The sequence below is a fragment of the Panthera uncia genome, chromosome D4, assembly GCF_023721935.1.
Source record: "Panthera uncia isolate 11264 chromosome D4, Puncia_PCG_1.0, whole genome shotgun sequence".
NCBI lineage: Eukaryota > Metazoa > Chordata > Mammalia > Carnivora > Felidae > Panthera > Panthera uncia.
The window spans coordinates 59,619,087-59,632,890 of record NC_064807.1 but is presented as its reverse complement, the minus strand read 5'-3'; the positions used below and the strand labels follow the sequence as shown (position 1 = coordinate 59,632,890).

Here is a 13,804-nt window from a genome sequence, read left to right as displayed (position 1 = left end):
ATTCTGTGTCTCCCCCTCTCTCTGCCTCTTCCCCACTCATGCTGTCTCTCTCAAAAATAAACATTTTTTAAAAATGCATTATAGGGGCGCCTGGGTGGCTCAGTCGGTTAAGCGGTCAACTTCGGCTCAGGTCATGATCTCGTGGTCCGTGAGTTCGAGCCCCGCGTCGGGCTCTGTGCTGACAGCTCAGAACCTGGAGCGTGTTTCAGATTCTGTGTCTCCCTCTCTCTGATGCTCACCCGTTCATGCTGTCTCTCTCTGTCTCAAAAATAAATAAAAACGTTAAAAAAAATTTTTTTTTAATGCATTATAAATAAGGAAGAGAACAAAAGTTAAAATTTACCACGGGAAAAATAAAAACAATGGAAAGAGAAAAAATAGAGTATGTGTTCATAAGAAAGTGATCCACAGTGATAATTGTGTTAATTGGCTTGCTTTGTTGGTGATTAGAGAATTTCAAATAATTTACAAAAAAAAAAAAAGGAGAGAAAGAAAAGAAAGAAAAGTAAAGGACAAAAGACAGATCTGTGGTTCTCAATCCTTAAAGAATGTCAAGAAAAGGGCCGACTGTGTGTATCCCAGAGGGCACTGGGCCCTGGCTTTTTTACTTCACTTGGCTATAGCAAGTACTGTTGGTTTGTCTATGTTTAGAGAGATCAGTATTAGAAACATATCTGGGATGAGGAGATACTATAGATTTTTTTCAATTATCCCCACCAACTTTTTAGTATGAAGATTTTCAAACATTCAGAAACATTCAGAACATTCAGAAAAACTGTGAACACCTAAATTCTGTAATTGTCACTATTTTGCTATATTGATTTTATCATTATTTATCCATCTGTTGAGGGTCTAATTTCAGAGCATTTAAGGAGATCTTCCATAAATTTAGGCAATTAAAAAAAAACATTCTCCCTAATGGAGACTTGAGTGAGAAAAAGGGTGCTAGGGGTGCCTAGGTGGCTCAGTTGGGTAAGCGTCCAACTCTTGATTCTGGCTCAGGTCACAATCCCAGTTTGTTAGATCAAGACCCGCATCGGGTTCTGTGCTGACAGTGCAGAGCCTGCTTGGGATTCTCTCTCTCTGACCCTCCCCCACGTGCTCACTCTTTTCTCTCAAAAATAAACATTTAAAAAAAAAGGGGTGAGGGATGCTAAGTGACGTTTTAAGTGAAATTCCTGTTTAGTTATTAGCTGAATTATTTTCCTAAAATTATCCTGAAATACCATATATGTTCGGAGTCCCAGTTTCCTCACCTGTAAAATAAAGTGAGACAAAATGTAATCATGATCCCCATACTTACGGTTGTTTATAGCCTAAAAATCCTATATTTCTATGAAATTTTCTTAAAAATAACTGCCATTTACTTTGTGTTTTCTATGTGGCAGGAAGTATGCTATAATCTCATTTAATCTTCATAGGTTCCTTAAAATTTTGAGATACCACATTCATGAAAACTACCCACTGTTTTTAGTAGCATGCAGCCACTCTGACCTAATTCCAGTTGCACTTCCCCTTCACATTTTCAGTACCTTTTACTAACATCAATTTTGTACTGCTTTGGTGGAACTAGCTAGAACTAGCAAACAGAAATTTTCATTCCTCACTGAGAAACATGAGCAAACTCTGGTCCATGGTGTGTAATTTTTTTCCAAATGTAAAATGCGATAAAACAGCCAAAACTACTTTAACTTGTTTATTTTGGTAAAATAATTACATATAATTATTGTTGAAGGAAATCTACAATACACAATCTTGGTGTTTTTATTTAAATCTGTTGCACATTGAATAACAAAATTAAAATGTCAGTTTTTCAATTGGAGAAAGTACTCAAATCAACAGCCATGTGCTAAACAAAGAGACTCAATTAGAGCACATTATGGTTCCATTTGGGAATAAATACATCCAGAAAAAAACCAACAAAGACCATACATATATTGTGCGTGTTCATATAAATTAAAAGTCAGTTACTAATTTTCTACCTCTACATTCCTCTTCAGGCTTACCTATCTCCTCCATGTTCATTGCTCCCAAATATTAGCCCTCACTTCTAGTTAAAAAAAGCTGTTTGTTTTTGCTTTTTTCCATGGGAGCTATTTGTATTTCAATGCATATTTAAAGATCTTATATTGTAGAAATGTAACAGGATGCCCGCACAAGGTGTCCTAGAACTATAAATACACACTATTATGTAATACGTGAGGTTCACACCTAGGAAATCTAGATGGAATGGTTATCCTGAAGCAAATGAACAAAAATAAGGAGGTTCAGCCCTGTTGATTAGAACAAGGAAACACTAGGACTGAGAAGTAAGAAAGGAAAGTGAATCTACTCAAGTCATGGACAATGATAAACCCAAACTCTTCACTTGATTTCTCTCTCATGCCCCTTATACAAAGACTTCTATAGTAGATTCTGCTCGAGAGCAGGGAGAAACTTGTTTTTCCCAATGAAATTGGCATGTTTCTAACAAAGAATATCCTTCATGGTAACATATGTGAGTATCTTTTATATGAATATTGGGGTTACTATGCATCCTACCTGTGTAAGGACACACTCTCTGAGTATGTGTGGTCTCTCCTAAAGGAAGTCATCGATCCCAACATCCATCACCCAGAAAGGAGGCAGCTCTTCAGATGGGAAACCTAAGCAAAGACACTCTCTGGACCCTGCTGTTTTGGCCCTGTTTGAAGAAAGATAAATGCCTGGCTCTATTCACTTCTGGTGACAGTACTCAGATGATGTCTGCCAAATGGAGACAGGCCAAAAGATAAGGACATGAGGAAAATGTCTTTGTAAGCCAGCTTGAACAGTTTCATGTTGCTTTCTCTATTCATTATCCTCTAGCTTTTAGCTAAGCTTGATTTAAATGCTGCAGCCTTACATCAGCTGTTCCACTGGCATTAGCGTAAGACTAGTGCGTCCATACTTGGATCACAGCCTTTGCATGGAGAAGAAAAATGGTAGCACAACCCTCAATACATGTTGAAGAAGAAGCCTGCGAACGAGAATCAGGGCTGAGGTCCAGGAAGCCTTTACTACTTAGAGATTCTCCGTGCATTGCATCTTTGTGTCTGGGGCTCCTTATTATTAAGGAAGGAGGCAGCCTCCCATAAATGCTCAATAACAGGCAATGAGATGCAAACTATCAGGTTCCCTGATTGCTCTCACTGCTAGAAAACTCAGAGCTACGTATTGTGTTCAACTACAAAAGCTTTCCCCAGCTAAAAGTTATGGAGAATTGTTCTTTCTTTTCCCCTTTTATTTATTGGTTCTTATCTTTCTGGTCATTAGTTCTGATCTTACTGCATATGTTTTTATTTCAAGTTTCCTAAATCCTTTCCTGGAAAACAGTCAGAGGACACAAGCCAATCACTGAATAATTTTTCCCATACAATAAGAAAGTTACAAAATAGTGCTCCTCTCAAAGGTATGAATGCTAAAGAGTATATGAATGCTATATGTTGGCCTCTCTTCTACCTCATCCAAGAACCAGAGCAGATTCTCAAGAGGTGAAAGAGAGCTTGAACACTAATGTCAGTACAATCAGAAGATCACAAATAATTCTGAATACATATTTCTTTAGTGTTGGAGGGGGTGGAGAGAACAAAGCATGGACCTGCAATCCAGGAGGGAAGAATATCTCAGTGAACTGAGCAAGGCTCCACATCTAAGTTAGGAGTTCAGAGTCAAAATAAGTACTTCGCTTAAGGTGGCTTTTTAGGGCACCAGAAAAAAAAAAAAAAAAAAAAAAGGAGAGAGAGAGAGAGAGAGAGAGAATGAGGTAGAAGGCAAATGCTGATAATTGTTTCTTTGCCTAAGATTCTCTCCCATTTCCAACCACATTCCAATCTTACATCTTTGCTGCCTACTGAAAAACTCCACTTGGTTATGCGACCCTCACCTCAAACTCAACATGTTCAAATCAGGTTTCATTTCCCCGTCAATCTTTCTCTCACCTAATTCCTTACTAGTTAAAAGCATTATCCAGATGTAAAAGTCCTGGAGTCATTCTTTTTTTTATTTCATGGAATCCTTAATTTTTGTACTCCAACTTCCTACAACTAAGATCTACTGCCGTTCAACAAATATTTACTGCGTACCTATGATGCACCAGACACTTTCTATGCCCTTGTGATACAGTGGGAACAAAACAGAAATATCCATTTTCATAAACTTATATTCTAGTAGGAAGAGGGAAACAACAGACAGAGTAAATAAGTAAATACGGTTAAGTAAGTACAGGATCTCAGAAGGTAGTAAATGTTACAAAAAAAGAAAAAGCAGAGTAAGATAACGGCAATTTAAAAAAAGGGTGGTCAGGGTAAGTCTCATTGAGAAAAAGGTGACATTTGAGCAAAGATGTGGAAGAAGTAAGGGAGGAGGCTGTGTGGATATGTGGGGAAGAGCAGAGGCAAAGGGACAGCCCTGCAAAGGCCCTACTACCAGCTCCTCCGATTTCTTTGAAATGTCATAAAAACATGTCAGATTAAAACCACTCACCTGATTTTTTTTTTTAATTTTTTTTTTAAACGTTTTATTTATTTTTGAGACAGGGAGAGACAGAGCATGAATAGGGGAGGGTCAGAGAGAGAGGGAGACACAGAATCCGAAACAGGATCCAGGTTCTGAGCAGTCAGCACAGAGCCCGATGCGGGGCTCGAACTCACGGACAGTGAGATCGTGACCTGAGCCCAAGTCAGAAGCTCAACCGACTGAGCCACACAGGCGCCCCCTCACCTGATTTTTAAGGCCCATAATTCCTTGAACCCATCCTCTAAATCATGAACCTCCACTCCTCCCTTTAAAATTCTTGGAACTTAACATGCTCCTTCTTCATATGCATCATCCTCCCCTACCTAGGAGCGCTTTCTCTCTGCCCCAATCTAAACTCTGTCCATCCCACAAGGCAGGGGATCAAGTCCTACCACTTCTATAAAGCAGTGTCTATGGCTGCTATTACTGAATCTGTATTTATCATATTTCCCAAGTATCATATTTCTCTATTTTATTTTTTTTTAATGTTTGTTTATTTTTGAGAGGGAGAGACGGACAGACACAGAGTGCAAGCGAGAGAGGGACAGAGAGAGGGAGACACAGAATTTGAAGCAGGCTCCAGGCTCTGAGCTATCAGCACAGAGCCCGATGCAGGGCTTGAACCAATGAACCGTGAGATCATGACCTGAGCCAAAGTCTGATGCTCAACTGACTGAGCCACCCAGGCACCCCCCAGGTATCATATTTCTTAAAGGAAGTCAGCCTCTTTCTCTACTTCCCACTGTGTTGGTCACTACAAGCTGAAGCTCTTTACAACTTAAAAACACTTTTATTAGCTTTGATAAACTACTGAAAGAGATAGAATGATTTTTTTAATGACTTTATTATACTAAAAAAAACCCATGGGGAATGGATGAGTCAAAGTGTTAGTGATGGACAGTGATAGCTTTTTTCTTTTCTCTAATTCAAATTTTCAGCTATTTTCAAGTCTGTGGTTATGTTACTTTAAGAAGCAAAGAGTGTGCTATGAAAATATATAAATCAATACAAATAGTGTGTGATCAACTGTCATTAGACTCATCAGAGAGATTAAAATTACCTAAAAATAGAAGTCAAAGACTGCAAGCATCTGAGTAACTTGCAGTTGCAAAGAGGCACACTATAATTAAGACAAGCTGAAGCAAATTCTCATGGTTGAAAAAAAAAGAAGAAAAAAAAAACCCCTTCCTGACGAAGTGACCGAAACAAGATATTTACTGTATACAAAAGCAACATGATGTGCAGGAAAGAGTCCACCCTCTGAAAATGTTCAAGTACAGGTCCCACCACTTGTTAACATCATGACCTCAGTTTCCTCGTCTATAAAATGGAAACACAGAAGCTCTTCCTTTTACAAACTTTCACAGATACAAACTAAGTTCCAGTCTGAGCAAAATCCTGTTAACTCTGCCTACTGGAGTTAGTGGTAATGCACAATCATTCGAACCTCAGTGGTTGGACTGTTACTAGCTTACAGATCTCTATTCTATCTGAAGCAGTATCTTTTTTTATAAATATATCTATGACTAAAAGATGAAAGAATATTGACATCTTTGAATAACATGTAAGATAGCTGAAAAGAATCCTGGGTTTGAATCAATGTCATCAGGGCACCTGGATGGCCCAGTTAAGTGTCTGATGCTTGATTTTGGCTCAGGTCATGATCTCATGGTTCATGAGATCGAACCCCGTGTTGGGTTCTGTGCTGACAGCACGGAGAGTGCTTGGGATTCTCTCTCCCTCTCTCTCTGTCCCACTTGTATACATGTTCTCTCTCTCAAAATAAACATTAAAAAAAAAAACAAAAAACAATGTCATCAAAATCTACAGTTAACTCTTGAGCATTGGTCACCCGGACCTAGTAACAAATGGACTTAAAAAAAAAATCTGGAAATTAACTGGTACATAAGAAACTTTTGTACTATTATACAACTACCATCAGCGTTGGTTCTGAGAATTAAATGAGACAAGGCAGACAGAATGCCTGGCACATTCTTATCATATATTCTTTTCAGATTGATAAATGGTACATGGACCACTGAATCTTCAAGAAATGTCAAAGTAACCTGTGTGCACCCATCTCCTGCAAGTCATAATTTTTTTTTAAGTTAGAAATCATTCTTTATAATGTGTATTCTCTGAGATTGCCAAACAGGGAGTAGCTTTCCAAAAAGCCAGATGTGATCTACGAAACTGGACCCACAGAAACTGGACCCAGACTTACTCCTCTCTCTCACTAGTGTTGGAGAAAGTGTCTGTCTAAAGCAAATAGCCTATAAGTCAACCAATCATTAAGTTCATATAAAAAAAGGGTAACCATAAGAAACCTACCTGCATCACCTGCCCAAAACTGTAGAGCTAAAACTGGATCTCATTCAAAGTAGCAACAAATCTTAATGTTTATGCGTAACACTTGGATTTGATAATGAAGAAATTCAGTTAAGAAAGTCATTAATTACCCTAAGTATTAGAGTTAGGCCGGGTCAAGACAGACCATAATTTTTAAGATTCCAAAAGTTTTCTCAAGCCAGTTCTATGGGACAATGCATGAAAATCCCTGAGATACATGCCAGCATCTGCCCTCAATTCCAGAAGCAGGAAGCAAAGATGTGACCCAATCACATGATAATAAACCACAGTCCATCTGTTCAGAGAACTTGCATTATGTAAGCCACAACCAAGAAAGAACAGCAAAAGGCAGGCAGTTTGTCAACATGCGCAGGAGGCTCTGTGGTTTGAAGAAACATGTTCTCACATCAAAAGGGCCATCCATAAAAAAAATGGCATTTTTAAAACCCATGTCATTAGACATGAAAATATCTGATGAACTACAAAGGTACTACCAGAATGGTGCTGAGTTCAGATAACTGTTTCAACTAGGCCTAGAAGAACCTTTCAGCAAAGGTCTTCTCCACATAAGCAGCCCTCCTCAGAGGAACAAGATTTACCTCCCTCTCAATTATTTTGATCATGTCAGTTCCCTATTTAATTTCAACAAAGTAGATCATCTAAAACTCTAAACCTAGACCATGTACTGCAAGGCCTCTCAATTACATCCACTTCAATTAAACCCCAAACAGCTTTACCATCTTTTAAACTACTAAAGCCTACTCTTCTCAATCAATAAGCTCTACACCAGGTCTTTTTATCAGCAATATAAAAAGGATATTGACCTTCTCTTGAGGACTTTTTAGCTCCTCCCCCACTCCATCAGAAGTCACTTTTCATAAATTCTGTAAAATTCAAGATAACTAACTTCACTTAGGTAAGTCACTCCATTAACCCTCCCCTCCCCTCCTCAAAGCCCTTCATATTTTAAAGAGCAGAAGATTTGTGGGGCGCCTGGGTGGCTCAGTCAGTTGGGCGTCTGACTTCGGCTCAGGTCATGATCTCACGGTCCGTGGGTTCGAGCCCCGCATCGGGCTCTGTGCTGACAGCTCAGAGCCTGGAGCCCGTTTCAGATTCTGTGTCTCCCTCTCTCTCTGCCCCTCCCCTGTTCATGCTCTGTCTCTCTCTGTCTCAAAAATAAATAAACGTTAAAAATTAAAAAAAAAAAAAAAAAGAGCAGAAGATGTGGAATGAGATAATCTAAATTCCTGTCTTAGTTCTGCCTGACCCTAAGAAATTCACCTAATCTCTGATGTCATTTTTTTCCCTTATAAACCAAAGGGACTTACAACTTTCAGCATTAGAATGCTTACCCCTGGTGGGCAGTCTATAATATTATTTTCCCTTATTTATCCCACTTAGATTACCTTTCTATTTTGTTTCCATTCACATATTACAGAGTTTTCAGAATTGGGGGAAAGAAACCGTGGTAATACATCCAAACCCTGCAGTATAGAATAAAGAACTGAACTCTAAAAAGGAACTTGCCAGTCAATAAAAGCTTTGATTCCTGCCCTGGTGTAGGCCCCAGGACAGTGGGGGACACAGCTTACTACTCATCAACTCTCCTTCTCTGCCCATTTGAATTTAAGCTACCTTTCAAAGTCAGTTCAAGTCCTAAAGTGTCCAGAAAGCCTCCCCCCATTACTTCAGCCTACATTAATCATTTCCCTCTTTGACTACTTGATGCCTCTCTGCAGGGGTAATTTAAAAATATTTAACAACTGGCTCCACAATGGTACCAACCAATCAGAAAGGATGTCTGATCAGTCAAAACACACGTGGCCCAGTGGAAATTGGTGGCTGAACATCAATCCAGTAATATCAACACAAAATAGCAACCTCAAACTCCAATACAACTTTCTCATCTGGTATTCAAAATCTCATGAATTAGGAAAAGTAGGTATGATCCAGAGTTTCTGTATAACTAGGGGTGAGGTTGAGACTAACAAGCAAATCTAATAACCAACTGCTTCTTTCATCACATTATGCAATTTCCATATTATATACACAGAAATGCCAATTAATATTGCATAAGCTGTACTTACATAAAACAGTATAAATACTAAAGGAAGGCTCAGTCAAGTGGAATTCACTTAATCAACGAGCATTTAAGTGGAACAGAATATAAAACACAGTGCTAGGTTCCAAAAGTATAAAGGAAAAGGCATAACCCTTGCCCTCTGGGTACCTATAACACATTCAAAAGTATAGTTAAAGAACGGCACAGGACTGGTGGAAATAAACAACACAAACTGTAAGTACTATACAGTTCAAGGAAATAAAGAGTTCAGGAACTAAATCAGTACATGAAGACAGGACTGAGAACTTCTCTCCTCACATTCCCAAAAGGGGTAAAGTTAAGTATGTAGTTAAAAGGCTAAAAAGTCAAGAGTCAGTGGGAAAACAGAAATCACCGGAATTGAGGGTTTACAGTAGTAACGAGTTGAGAATCTTTGGTTGAATACTCAGAGATGGCTTCAATCATAAGCCTCAAGTATTGCTCTAACTGCTGAATACAAATGGAAAATCTTGTAAACCCTTTGTGAGGATGGCTGAGGAAGATTAGCTTGGCAATAGCCTATAGAAAAGCCTAGAGGAGAGAAACTAGAAAGCAACTTAGAGTCAAGGGATAACAGGCAGGGCTAAACTGATGGCTGCATACAAAGAAAAGAAGAGACATTCGAGAAGCGTTTATGGAGGAGTGCTTGGGTGGCTCAGTTGGTTAAGCATCTGACTCTTGCTTTACGTTCAGATCATAATCTCACAGATCTCACAGTTTGAGGGATCAAGCCCCTCATCGTGCTATGCACTGACAGCACAGAGCCTGCTTGGGATTCTCTCCCTCCCTCTCTGCCTCTCCCGGCTGGCTCATGCTCTCACACACTTTCTCTCTCTCACTCAAAATAAATAAACAAACTTAACAACAACAACAACAAAAAAAAGAGTTGGGGGTTTTAGGCATGTTTTCAAAGAAAAAACTTACACGATGGCAGAAAGGAAACCAGACTCTCACACGGGATATATATGTGGACATACTGGTATGGTACTAATCTGTGTACTAGGGACAGGGAACCAATTTCCCTAGAGAAATCTATGTTAAAGAGAGGAGAAGCTGGGCAGAGAAATACAAAACTGATAGATACCCAGACAATAAGGAATAACTGCAAGGTCTTAAAAAGGAAGCTAAATTATAAATTTAAAAGTGCATTTGAGCTGCTTCAGAATCAATGAAAGATCAACACAAACAAGCATGGGCAGACCAGTTGAGGGAGTCTAGACTACAGAGTAACGGCACCAGGATCAACTTTGTGCTGTATGCACACCAGTGTAGTCTGGAAGCTTCTCCCCAGCATGGACTGAGCACTGTTCTGGATGCTAATTAAGTCCAATATTGTCAAGTGAATACATGAACACTTAGTGTGATGGGTAGGCTAGATGGGAAGAGTGAAGTATGCTATTCGAATTATTAGTGCTGTAGAAATGTTACTTTTGCTTGATACCTGACTATGGATTCTCCTACCTGTCCACATATTTACCTTGCCCCCACTCCTTAGGCCATTGTCAGAAAACCAGCATTTCCTCTAATGTAGGCCCAGTATGAAGGGATTCCAGCAATGGACGAGGTAGGCATCAGAAAAAAGCCAACCGGATTTTCATAGTGTGAAGACAAAACCAAAAAGGTAATCATAAAGACCAAGTGCTCATTAGAGGACTGAAAAGAAATATGGGCTACGTCAGACAGGTGTATATATTAAGGCATATAGGTTCTGGAAAGACTGAACTCTGGGTGGAAATCCTAACTCCAGCTCTTAGTAACTAAGTACTTAACCTAACCTGTTTGAAACTCAGTGTTCTCATCTATAACATGGGGCAAATGCCACAAGGCCTGAGGGTTTCATTGTGAGAATTGGATAATGTACTTTATGCATCTACAGCATGGTAAGCTTTTAACAGACAGTAGCTATTACTCATAATTGGCACTCTCATTCTTGAGTTGTTTGTTTTTTAAAACATTTGGTATTCAATTTTAGAAACAGAAATGTACTTTCAATGTAATTTAGTTTCTAACACTAAGGATTCTATATTTTAGTTTCTAGTATTTTAGTCTGGATGTTAACAAAGTTTTTCACTGTTCCTTCCACGGAAGTAGGTTATTACCACATATCCCATCCTGACTTCATATTTTGGGAAAAAAGGAGCAAACAAACATTCTCCCTTGAAAACCAAAGTACACAGAGACTACTGATTCAAACTACTGTCACTCAAGAAAAGGAACATCACTAGCGATGTTCCTTCGAGGAAATAAAAGCGTTTGATCAATTCGGAGTCATTCCCATTCAAACATTCCAAACCCCGCAGAGTGAGCAAACGTTCAAGTTTCTACTACGAAAACAATCTGTAGCCTTCTGGTTACTGGATTCACTTCAACACTTCCCAGACGCACCAAAGAAGAAACATTCCGCACATCTTCGTGCCTCCTTCTTCTCACACAAAGCTTCGCGGCTCCCCCTTCCAAGAGCCACCCCCGGCTGGGGAAACAGCCCCTCTCGGCGGGGTCGGGCCGGTGCCCAAAACCAGGGCACCCCCATGACCCGGGGGTCTCCCCACACGTCGCCCCCTCCCACCGCTCGGCAGGCTCAGAGTTCATACCCCGCCCGGGAAACCTCCGGCGACCCCAACCCCGCCCCGGGCCCCGAAAACCTCGTGCGACCCTCCCGCTCGGGGTGGGGTGCCCAGACAACGCCACAAGGCGCCCGGGCTCCTCCAGGCCCGGCCGGCCGCACACCACCTCCGGCCCTCGGCCCGCGCCCCCTGGCTCCCCGCAAGGCAGTCCGGCCCTCGGACCGCTCCGCCCGACGCCACCTCCCCCGGGGAGCTGGGAGCAGGGGCGGCCGCCCGCTGCCCGGCACGTCCACCCGCGCCCAGACACACGCCCCCGCCCCGCCCCGCCCCGCCCGCGCTCCCCGCCCGTGATTCGCGTGGCGGCCGCCAGGCCAGGCCAGCCGGGCCCCGGCCCGGCGCCGCCACCTGCGCCCCCGGCCCCGCGCCATGTTTGAGAAAGAGAGGTAGCGAGCCAGAGGCCGGGCCCGGCCCGCGCGCCCCGCAGCCGCCCGCCAGCCCTGCCGCGCCGCCGCTCACCCGTCGCCCCCGGGGCCAGCGTCGCCGCCGCCGCCAGCACGAGGAGGAGCAGCCGGGGACGCGGAGCAGCGGCCGCCGCCTCCATGGTCCCGCCGCCACCGCCTGTGGCCCGGTCCGACCCGGCCGCCGCCTCGCCTGAGCAAGCCCTGCCTCGCCCCACCTCCCGCCGCCGCGGCGGCCTCGCTCCGGCCCTTTGTAACTGCTCCGGGGCTGCGCGTCCATTGGCTGGCGGGCTCCCGCCGGCCCCGCCTCCCGGCTGTCTGCGAGAGGCCAAGCGGGACCAATCCCGGAGCCCCGCCCACGGGCTCGCCGGACAGCCAATCCGCAGCCGCGGGCGCCGGCCTCTGACCACGCCCCCAGACTCCCCGGGGGCCGCGCTGCCAGACCCCTGCCCCAGCTCGAGCCGCTCCCTGCTTGGAGGAGGCCGGGTAGCGGCAGGGTCTAGCGAGCCCTGCCCTGGCTTAGCCTCCAGCCCCGGAGGGCGAGGGTTGCACGAGGGGTGTGTCTGGGTGTGAGTCGCTTTCGGAAAAAGGCTGTGGCAGCTCTAACGCTCTTCTCTTGTAGCCTTCTCTCAGCACCTAAGATCTAGTACTGACCCCAACCCCACCCCGATCCCCCCTTCATGGCCCTGCACCACCAATCCTCAACACAGTCGCCCAGATCCGCGGTCGTCAGGCAGGCTTCAACTTCCATTTCCCAAATCCAAGCTTCAACTTTCAACAGCCCGCCCCCCAAGTCCTTCCTCCGTGCCTTTGATATATGACTCAGTCTTCTCCTCCCGCTGTCAGTGTCTAACCCCAATCTAGCCCACCGCTCAAATTCCAGGCCCTGAAAGTCCTCAAATCCTGGTCTCAGGTCTCAGATCTCAGACTTAGACTTCAGATCCTGAGCTCCGACACACCCCCGAAGAGCCTCACTCCCTTCGGAACTCAGAGCAGACCCAGAACGGGTTCCAAATCACACTCCTTTCTGACCTCCTCCTGATCCAGGTGGGAAAGGGAAGGTTCCCACCCCCACCCCCCAAGAAGGAGGACTTCCCTTCTTAGCACGCAGCACTCCTCCCGTGGCGGAGGGGGCGTAGTTAATACTTTGACTTGCCTCTGACACGCCTGCACAATAATTCTGAGGTGTCACTAGAAACCCAAATAAACTCGGCTACGTTTTCATTCTGAATTCCTAATTTACTGTGAGACGCTCCACCCACCTTCCCTCTGGGACACCAAAATGAGCTCCAGATTTGTAATTCTTCCTGTCAGACTAGTCCTCTCTTCAGACACAAACACAGCCGAGGAGGCTGTTACATAGAACAGAGAACATTTTTCCACAGAACCTTTTAAGGAGAAAATTTTATTTTCTGTGTGATTTGAGCTTGGAATTAAATAAACCTTGGTGGCGGGAATCAGAATCACCCTCCAGCATCAATTTGTAAATTAGCGCTACTCCTCGCTGAGCACTTGACCTGCCAGTAAAGACTTCCCTCCCGAGCTGTAAAAGGGTAGGTAGGGTGTTGGAGTGGAGATCTGAGACCTGCCCCATTCCCCTCCTGAACAGGATACTTATTTGAACAAGTCAGTTAACCTTTCCGAGTCTCCATGTCTTCATCTGTAAAATGGAAACAATACCTCCTCTTTAGTGAGAGGATGTAAGATTTGGGGTTCTTCTCCCCCTCCTTCAAGCTTTACTTCTAGGCCCTCCCTCCAGCCACTGCTCTCTGACAAGTAAGCTAGGGTTCTACACC

General features: G+C 43.4%; 1 protein-coding gene and 1 long non-coding RNA gene across 4 annotated transcripts in view; both read right to left on the bottom strand.

The window, feature by feature from the left end:
• Positions 1 to 12,288, bottom strand: part of TGFBR1 (transforming growth factor beta receptor 1) — a 59,705-nt gene extending 47,417 nt beyond the window's left edge. For 2 of the 3 annotated variants that reach the window (XM_049627214.1, XM_049627223.1), the window contains exon 1: positions 12,067 to 12,231. In XM_049627214.1, coding sequence (XP_049483171.1) covers positions 12,067 to 12,151 — 85 coding nt within the window. In that variant the 5' untranslated portion in view covers positions 12,152 to 12,231. Of the gene's footprint in view, positions 1 to 12,066 lie in introns of all 3 variants that reach the window. The other variant, XM_049627226.1, reaches the window with a different exon arrangement.
• LOC125920203 (uncharacterized) lies at positions 1,585 to 12,054 on the bottom strand. Its single transcript, XR_007456981.1, has 2 exons — positions 4,741 to 12,054; positions 1,585 to 4,503 (listed from the first exon to the last, which is right to left on the bottom strand). It is a non-coding gene; the product is annotated as an uncharacterized LOC125920203 (long non-coding RNA).
• Positions 12,289 to 13,804: the final 1,516 nt, after the last annotated feature.